Here is a 9997-nt window from a genome sequence, read left to right as displayed (position 1 = left end):
AAAAAAAAAAAAAGTACTTAACATATTTTTTGCTTCACATCTTTGCGCATTTCCCATTTCGATACGCATATGTATCGTACGCTTGTACGGGTGCAGCAAATGGGGGATCAAATTGTATAAAACTGCGCAAGGGCATATGTGTGGCTCCCCCTTTTTTGTTTGTGCGTACTTGGGGTGGGCACAAAGGGGGTACAACACTGGAGTAAACCTCCTCTGGGGCATAAACACGGAGAGGACAGTGCCGCCCCTCCTCAGACAGGCATATCTGCATCCAATTTTAAGCCAAATTTAACACCCCAGGGGAGGTCTACTTAAAACCCGGGGTGAGGTACTTGAGGAAGCCCAATTTCTTGGACCCGCGTTTGGAATCCTTCTTGGAGGCACCATTATATACCTCGGAGTAATCCTTATTTCTGCAGTTGGACTGCGTGGAGGCATTGTTCTCGCTATTGTTTGTGTACTGATTGAGGTAGCTATAATTTGTTGGGGGGTACCCTCCGGATCTACCCACACTTCCACTTGAGTAGTATTTATTTTGTGAAAAGGGAATACTCATCATTGGGACATCAGGGTTGTTACTTGATCCGCCATAACTCATGCCTTGAGGCATGGAAGGATAAAATTGGTAGTAAGGAAAAGGAGGGATGTTTCCATTAGGGTACATACGAGGACTCATATGTGGACTATACATATTATACTCATTACCATTTCCTCTACCCCCGCCTCCACCAATGGATAAGGCATAATTACTACCAATAAAAATTAAAAGGAAAATAAAAGCAATGACACAAATGCTCTTCCATTCAAACTGAACAATAAATGCATTTATAAGTTGACCCAACATTTGTGCAGACAAGAAAGAAAAATCCTGGTATAATTTATGATCAGTTTTCATACACCTTAGCCATTCTTCACATTTATCATTTAGGACAGGTAAATTTATTGTACCACATTTATGAGCATAGTACTGTTTCTTACACGAGTCAGATTCTTCCTTTACGTTCTGCATTTGAATGGCTACCTTTTTGTTTATGTCTTCCCTAACGGACACAAATGTAAAATATATTAGTGTCACGATTAGGGATGTTATGATCACATTAAATATAACTCGTATCCACCTTTGAATTATATCTGGGGAGTACACAAAAAAATTTTTAATTTTTTGGCCTCGATTTTCTCTTGTACTTCTTGCACCATAATCTGGGTACTTATTTTCGTACACTATCATGTGATGATTATTGTCGTGCATAAAGGAATTATTTTCAAATTCTTTTATGTATGATAATTCAGAAACGTTTGTATTTTGGTCTCCATAGTAAGTATTCCACAACAGCTTCCTTTTTAACTTCCTACCACTACGTATATTGCCTAATACCAAGTGCGTACTTCCATACGGGTCTTTTCTCATAAGCCCCTTTTTCCTTTTGATCAAATTTAAACCCTTCTCATTGTTACTGCGGCCGCTTGTACGCATGCGCGCACGGTGGCTCCACAGATGACTGCCTGCATGGCTACCCGCGTTGCTCCCCCCAGTGCTGCAATTCTTCTCTGTGCTCTTCTCCTTCTTTACCAACGAGTGCATATGCTTATCCCTGCACTTGTGCGCCACATCGTGAGGCGAACTTCCGATCAGAAAATTTTGGTAACTGTTCAGGTCGTTCGAGTTGTTCTCCAGGTTGATGGTGTCGTTGTCGTCGCTGCAGGAATAGTTCTTGGCGTCCTCGATCGGGATGATGGGCAGCTTGCTCTCGCAGATTTTCATTTCGTTTAGGGCAGTGCTAAGGTACGGTTATGCTAGGTTAGGCTCGGCGGGGATCCGTTCCGTTCGGCTAGTTGCTGTAATGTCTGCTCGATTAAGCAATATATTTGTTGTGCTCTGTTTCGGTGCCTTCCGCTTCCTTCCTTTCGCGTCCTCACCCTCTTCAGACTATCGATCCTTCCTTCCCTTGGTGTGCCCTGGCTCACATCCCGCTACGCTCACATGTGTCGCACACGGAACGGGCTGCTGTCCAGGGGAAAAAAAGGCCTCTTCGATTCGTGTCGTGTAATGCGTATGTACAAGTGTTTCCCTGCTCATGTTATTTACCGACAGGTCCTACCTTTACTAGGGGTTACGTAACTCGGTGGTTGCCTCTACTCGGCTGCCACTTCGTTGTTGCCACGTCGTCGTTGCTACTTTGTTGTTGGGCTTCTCCCCCGAGTTGTCATTTTTTTTTTTTTGACTCACGTAGAACAAAAAAAACGGGTTGCGCGATGCATTGTTTAGTGCACTCGCGGGCACGTCCGTGTGTACCGACGTAAAATGGAGGCGAACCTCTGATGCTACATGTCAAGCGAATACGCAGTTCCTTTTCTGCCTTCAGGCATTTTCCTAAGTAGCGGCGGCAGTTGATTTAAAAACAAAAAAAAAGGTTAAAAAGGTGGCTTCGATGTGCGTGTTTTCGCAACGTTGGCATATACTCTTCGTAAGTATACTGTATACGTTATTATGTAAGTATTACGTACACGTAATGCCTGCGTGCAAATGAATATTTGCCCCACTTGTGTTGTTTGTAACTGGTGGCAAATTTGAAACAATTTTTATTTTTTTCAAATTTCGCCTGCTTGTTCAGGCAAAACTGCTGTAGCTATTTGAAAAAAATAAAATAATAAAATAAAAATAAAATGAAACAATAAAAACAAAATTCTCCACCCAATCTGCTTACACGAATTTTGTACTTACGTAAAATAAAGTTGCTTTATTTATATTTTATTTCGTTTTTATTTAAACTTAAGTGAACATTCTTCTTTACCTTTTTCCATTAGATGACGTGTATTTATTTTTGCAAACAGTTCGTTGTACTTTGGGGAGGCCCTTTTTTGTTTCTCGCCTTAGCGTTGTGCATTATGTGATTTTGAAGATTTTTCTCCCCCTTCCTTTCGTGTGGGCATTAGGAAATTGCCTCCATTTTTTTTTGCCGCATTTTCCGTGTTCTATTTTGATACATTTTTTTTCGCCTTCTTTAATGCAACACCGACGGTGGAATCAAAAGGGAAACAAACAAATGAGCAGGTAAATAATCATGTGTTTGTTTGTCCCTCCCGTTCCATGCGTTTAACTGAGCATGAATGGAGGGTAATGTTCCCCCGCACAGATATTTCTCGTGGCAATAAAAAAGGAAAATGGAAAAATTGCAATAGGTCAATTAAAAATTACAAAAATGTAAAAACAACAAACAAAAAAAAAAAAAAAACGTACTTATTTTATTGCTAATGGGCATGCCAAAAAAAGCGATCAGAGGAGGCTAGGAGAAAACCAGTGCCCCTGCTATGGGGAATACCTTTCTAAGCAAAACAAGAATAATTTCCCCATTTTTGTGCTCCAATGCAAATGCTCCCTCGCCTGTAGACCAGTTCTGTGATGACTATTTATATGCATACGGGTATGGGTGTAGGCAGCCCCTTGTATATTCACCAAGCGATGTTATATTTATGTGTACATTTAAATTATGTCGCTCGCTAATTAAAACGGTGTGCTGCTGCGACCATGTAGAAACGTGAAGATATTGCACGTGTGACCCAAAAGTGCCAAAAGGAGAAAAGAGGAATTAAAAAAAAAGCGCTGGGCTCACTGTTTCAAGGAGCACATATTGAGCAGTTTTAAATTTTACTTTTTAAGCGACACTGATGATGTGCTTTTGTATAGACTTCCTTTTTTTTTTTTTTTTTCTTCCCTACTTCGTATGACAACATTGCAAAGATTTCTCCGTGAAAAATGTTTCCCTTTTTTTTACCACGGCGCACATGGTACCATCACCTTCGAAGGTTGTGCGGAAGGTTTACACACTGGGACAGAAATGATTGTTAAGTGGAAACAATTTGTAGTTAAAAGGGGGAACAAAAAAAAGTACATTTTACAATTCCTTCATTTCACCTTTATGAATAATCTGTCCAATGCAAATATTACAAACCATGTCTCATCCCTCAAGTTTAATTTTTACATGGATGGAATGTCCCTTTATTTTATTTTTTCTTTTTTTCCTTCCCCGTTTTGCGCCGAAATAAAAATGTTAGTAGACCTTTTAAATAAGCCTAGTTCAAATGTGTGCAGTGAATTGATGGAAAAACAAAAAAAAAAAAAAAAAATAGAATATGTCAATTGTGTAAGAATATCCGAGCAGAATTTAAGGGCGTCAAGATTACACTGACGTAGGCCCTTTTTGCATAGGTCATGTCCACGGGAAAAATTTCCCGATACCTCGTCCATCCACACAAGAAGAATTACAAATAATTATTTCTATAAGAATGTATAATTAGTTTTAGTAACCTTTTCGCAAAATTGCTAGCACGGCATAAATTGGAAGACGCTTTTTTGAGCATTCATTAAGGTACTTTATGCACGCAAAAATAAGCAGCAAGGGGGGGCGATTTTCCGCGTTTGGCGCTATTGCGATTTACTTTGCATGGTAGCGATTGTTGAATGTTATTTTGTGCAGTTGCATATTGTACATGTACGTACGCATGCAGGCGCACATTTACATACGTGTGTGTGTTTCCCAATTCTCCTCTGCCCGCGCACACGTGGCGCTGTGAGCTCGCTGCATTTTCTGCGTACACACATTTGCTGCTCCACTTTTGCGTCCACGTTTTGCTTCCCCATTTTGATGCTCCACGTGTTCCCCACCGGCTGACACTTGTATGTACATGCACACGTGCGTGTACGTATATGTTCACATATAACGTACCTACACCGATCCGCATGGGGCATAAACGAACACAGGCATGCCTTCGTAGACATCACAACAGCACATAAATTAACAAAGGAAAAATTAGCCATACGCGTGGGTGTACGTGTCCATATAAATATGAGTACCTACATAAACCCCCCTCCCCAGGTGGGTACATGTTATTTTTGTAATTTTTTCCCCTCTTGGATTTTATTAATAAAGTGCATGTATGTATACATATATATATTACATGTGTACCACTTGCGAGGCACTGTATCCTTTGGGTAAGGCCAAACAAAGGAAAATTTTTTTTTCTTTTTCACCTTCCGTGTGCTTAAATTTTTTCCTGGATCTGTAACCAATAGCAACATGGGTAATGTGTGCACATGGTAAGCTTCAACGAGTTAAGGCGCAGAAAGGAGGTCTGTGTGGGGGGGGCTGCCCGGGTTGTCAATTGTGGCAAAACAGAAATGACAACTCGAAATGAGAAAAAAAATAGGATGCGTCCCCAAATGGGAAGGCCGCTCAATGATGAGATCGCTTCATTGGAAATTTTCTCCTTTTTAAAAAAAAAAAAAAAAGGCCACTGGTGGCGCATGAGTGTTTGCCACGTGGGCAACAAGGCGGGAATGAGAATAAACATATTTGCCTTAATGTGGCAAAGTGTGCGAATGCGTCACGCGGTGCAAAGGGACGTACAGCGCTGCACTCAACGAACTGCGAAAGGGCTCTGTGAGGGAGGGAAGTGACGAACGGACGCTTCGCCCAGCCAAGCGAATATGCAAACGCAGCAGTTTATATTCTTGGCCAGTACGAAACGCATCGCGAAATGCAACGCGAAACACATGGCGAAACACATGACAAAGCAGGGTTTACAAAAACAACCATTTTCACAGTGTATACAATATTACGCATGTTCATGCGCATTGAAACGTACTGTGTGTACTCGTGAGGCATAACGCGTTGCCGTCCGCGAAAAAAACAAATCAAAAAAAAAAAAAAAACAAACAAACAAATGAACAAATAAGTTAACAAATTCACGAACACGTGAACAAACAAATACACAAGCGCGTAAACAAATAAATGATAAGCGAAAAATAACCTCAGCCGACGCTTACTTTTCACTTCCCCACACCTTTTGAAGGAGACAAGGGAAAGGAATTCCTGACGAACAGAACACATCAACCATGAATGACAAAGATATACAAGAGCAATTCGAAAAGTATGAAGAGAATGTAAAGCGGAACAGCAAAAAAAATAGCCTCAGCGATAAATCCAAGGGCAGCGTCCATGAAGGGACAAGCAATTTGTCCAATTCGTCCTCAATGAATAAAAGGGAAGATGCAGACGCCCAATGTAAGCCAGCGAACAATGGTGCCCATGAAGAGAATCAGCTCTCCGGCACTAATCAGTTGCCTTCCCCAGCCGCGAAGAAGAAAATACTCATAAGTAAGTGCCGTCCGTTTCATGCTGCGGGGGGAAGTTCGCTCCCACGAACTCACTTCTCTTCACCAACTCACTACACTTCACCGCTTGTGCCCCCCACGCAGGTGAGGAGTATTCCAGCGACGGAGACGAAACAGATTGCCTGAGCGAAGTGGACAAGAAGGAAATGGAGTTGAAGGAATCTGACATGGCGAAGCTGAGTGTCGGCCAAAGCAAGCGCATGTCAGTGAGCGCAGAAGCATACGGAGAATGGAACAAAAAAAAACTGAATTTTGTCCCAAAGGTATACAAAAAGGATGAAAGCGAAAAAGAAAAAATAAGGGAAGCTTTAAATGACTCCTTCCTATTTAATCACCTAAATAAAAAAGAAATGGAAACCATCGTGGACGCTTTTTTTGATCAACATGTGGACAAAAATATAAATATAATTAACGAAGGAGAGGAAGGAGATCTCCTATACGTAATCGCTGAAGGAGAAGTAGAAATTTATAAAATGAAGGAAAACAAAAAGGAAGTATTAACAATATTAAAGTCCAAGGATGTTTTTGGAGAATTGGCTCTAATGTATAATTCAAAAAGAGCTGCCACTGCAAAAGCCTTAACCAAGTGTCACTTATGGGCACTAGACAGAGAATCATTTACTTACATAATAAAAGACAATGTAGCAAAGAAGAGAAAAATGTATGAAGATTTTCTTAAACAGGTTTCTATACTAAAAGATATGGATCCATATGAGAGGTCCAAAGTTGCTGATTCTTTAAAAACGAAAACATTTTCAGACCAAGAAGATATTATTAAGGAAGGAGAACAGGGAGATACTTTTTATATAATCATTGAGGGCAAAGCTGTGGCAATAAAAAACAAGACAGTTATTAAGACCTATAGTAAGGGAGACTATTTTGGAGAACTAGCCCTTTTGAAAAACCAACCCAGGGCCGCTACTGTTAAGGCCAAAGATACCTGCCAAGTGGTTTACCTCGACAGGAAGAGCTTTAAGAGACTTCTAGGACCTATAGAAGAAATTCTCTACAGGAACGTCGAAAATTACAAGAAGGTCCTCAAGCAGTTGGGCCTCGACACAGCTTGCATTGAGTGAAACTGATCCACGCAGCGGGGAGAGGCATGTGAAGTGGTCAGGGGGAAACGTTCTGTTTTAAAGCGCCCTAGAGGGGAGGCCTGGTCCTATCGTGTCATCCTATGCGCGCGAAATTTTGTCCAGCTTTTAAACGACACGCGTAAGGCAGTGCTGCCCATGGACTCGCGGAGGGCGTAGCGCTAAAATGAAATGATTGATGCAAATATGCAGGAGTTGTGTCAAGGGACGCCTACTCACACGCCGCAGAGCCCACTCAAGCGAAAGCGAGTTTTGTCCCCCTTGGACAAGTTCGCCCATTTCATTCATCCCCCGCCAACTATGTGGATCCCATTAACACATTTGTGAGGCCAATTCTGATGCGAGTAAAAAACAAAAAAAAAAAAAAGGGGGGACATGCACACCTTGTACGGATTTGTAGCGCGGGTCGTAACTCCCCCCGTTTGCCATGCGATGGACAAAATAAAATTGTTAATTCTTTTTTTTTTTTTTCCCCTCCCCTATGTTCCCTGTTTTTTTTTTTTTTTTTTTACGTTAAAAATTTTACTCATTTTAAGATTTTGTAACTCCGCGTGGCGGCGAGGAGGAGAAGCGGCGAAACGGTCACACGGTCATACAGCCATACAGTGTTCCTATGGAACACCGCGGGACGATGGCACCACGTCTGGAAACGCCAAGGTGGCCAAAATGGAATGAACAATAGACAAGGCACTTTTTTCTCCGTTAAAAGGAAACTATCGTTCATTTAATGGCCTCTCTTACAAGTCATTTATTCTAGCTTGGATGCCGTCCATTATTTTTTTCATGTTACGCATGGGCAAGTGTAACAAAACGGTATCTCATCTCATTTTGGGGGGGATTAACATTTCGAACGTTTCAATATTTTTCTTCTCTTCGTTTTAACTGTTTAACAAAATTGTCAATCTTCTTTTTCCCCATCCAAGTAAACAGCAAAATGGGAAAGAATGCAATTTCACTTCCATGTTAAAAAAAAAAAAAATGGTCACATGAAAATTCTGCGGCGTTAATGATGAAAAACATTTCCCCGATGTGTCATATCATAAAACCCGCGACAATTATAATTAGGAAAAAAAAAAAAAAAAAAAAAAAAAAAATAGCTACACAGTCCGATCAGCAAAAGTTGACACAATTGATCTGAGCGAGCAGCTAAAGTGTGCAACGATAAAATGGTAAAAAGTCAGCCTTCAAACGTTCAGTGTCGCTAACAAATCACCACCTGCTCAGTTTCTTGTTTCCCCCCTCCACGAAAAGAAAAACTATGCATACTCACGTTGTCCTCACCCTGTGCAACATTAAACTAGCAGCGCAACAAAAAAAAAAAAAACAGCGCAAAAACTCGAACGTATGTTGCCGTAGCAAGGGTCCTCCTGTGAAGCAGCAAATATGAGGACGCTAAAGCTGTCTGCAGGGGACTCAAAGTCGATTCACATTTGATAAGATACACCTGATGGGTATGTATGCATTCAACATAGTGCATCCGCGGACACATAGTATGAATACCCGCACACTGCAAACAAGTGAACACACAAGAGGAGGTCATCCCAAACACAACCACAGGTGTTTTTTGTATGCACACTGTACAAAAATCATAACAAATAAAAAGGAAAAATGATAAGGTTGGCGACAGACATACTCTATTACACGTATGGTCAGAACTTGGGAAACTTCCTATTCAACACATTTGTATTTTTTGCGAATTATTTGAATTGCGTTTGTCTCGTTTTGAAGAAGGTAAAATGAGCTTAACATGTGTGTGATAACACAGTTGCTATGGTTCTTGTGGGTTGAAGGATGCTCATACACACACCGACGTAATTGCAACAACCGTGACCTGCTTTTCTCACGCACACACCTTTTCCCCGCAGATATCATGCCTATTCGATAGAACGAATTATAGGGAACTATGCAGTAAACATGAAAAATGATAATGCCATATTGTGCGTTGTGTTTTTTTTTATTTCATATTTTATTTTGCTTTGCTTTATTTCCCTTTTCGTTCCGTTGATGACGCAACGTTAAGGTGTTTGCATATGCACGTGGCGAAGCGAGCTGTGCCTGTGTCGGCCACGATCGTATCACGTGAAAAAAAAAAAAAAAAAATGCCCAAATGAGCAACGCGCATATGTGCAAATGTGTTTGTGTACCAACATAGGCCACTACACAGAATAACCTTCCGCGCCGCACCATTTGGACGGCTCCCCCCCCCAAGACACCTAATGCACCTTCCCCCCTCTGCGCAGGCCTGTGGAACATTAAGAGAGAATATTTCAGCAGACTCCAAATGGGAAATACAAATTTAAGCCTCTTAAGGGTTGCCAATATTAACAATGTAGAAACGTTAAACAAATCTCTGCTCGAAGTGGAGACTGAAATAAACGAGCGTCTTTCCACCGAACTTGAGGATTTTTATGACGACGAATACAACTTTGTACGTGCTCCACCACGCGCGAGAACTAGCGGCAAACAAGAGGGTGAACGTACACATGTAGACAGCTCCACAACTAGGCGCACATGCCCACAAATTCTCTCTTTCAAAATACATGGTTTCTTTTATTTCCTTTAACACCATCAGGACTTCATTGACATGGTTCAAGAAAACGATTTGGACGAGTAAATGCGGGAGATTATGCAGACGGAGAATGTAATTTTTTCCCCAAGCGGTCCCTTTCGCCCTCTACACAAACTGCTTCATTTAAAAGTTTTTAAGAACAGCGTTTTTTTTTTTTTTTTT

At 41.1% G+C, this 9997-nt stretch overlaps 3 protein-coding genes across 3 annotated transcripts; 2 read left to right on the top strand and 1 right to left on the bottom strand.

Annotated features, from left to right (window-relative positions):
- Positions 1–307: 307 nt before the first annotated feature.
- AK88_02277 (uncharacterized protein) lies at positions 308–1762 on the bottom strand (the record flags this gene model as incomplete). Its single annotated transcript, XM_012479908.1, has 1 exon — positions 308–1762. The coding sequence occupies one exon, from the start codon at positions 1760–1762 to the stop codon at positions 308–310; it is 1455 nt and encodes a 484-aa protein (XP_012335331.1).
- A 4131-nt stretch (positions 1763–5893) lies between these two features.
- Positions 5894–7248, top strand: AK88_02276 (uncharacterized protein; the record flags this gene model as incomplete). Its single annotated transcript, XM_012479907.1, has 2 exons — positions 5894–6155; positions 6257–7248. The coding sequence occupies 2 exons, from the start codon at positions 5894–5896 to the stop codon at positions 7246–7248; spliced, it is 1254 nt and encodes a 417-aa protein (XP_012335330.1).
- Positions 7249–8874: 1626 nt separating this feature from the next.
- On the top strand, positions 8875–9880 carry AK88_02275 (uncharacterized protein; the record flags this gene model as incomplete). The annotated part of the gene is made up of 4 exons (XM_012479906.1): positions 8875–8997; positions 9132–9174; positions 9507–9694; positions 9839–9880. The coding sequence occupies 4 exons, from the start codon at positions 8875–8877 to the stop codon at positions 9878–9880; spliced, it is 396 nt and encodes a 131-aa protein (XP_012335329.1).
- Positions 9881–9997: the final 117 nt, after the last annotated feature.

The sequence above is a fragment of the Plasmodium fragile genome (assembly GCF_000956335.1).
Source record: "Plasmodium fragile strain nilgiri unplaced genomic scaffold supercont1.22, whole genome shotgun sequence".
NCBI lineage: Eukaryota > Apicomplexa > Aconoidasida > Haemosporida > Plasmodiidae > Plasmodium > Plasmodium fragile.
Note: the sequence above shows the minus strand (reverse complement) of the source record. Positions and strands in the feature narration are given on the sequence as shown.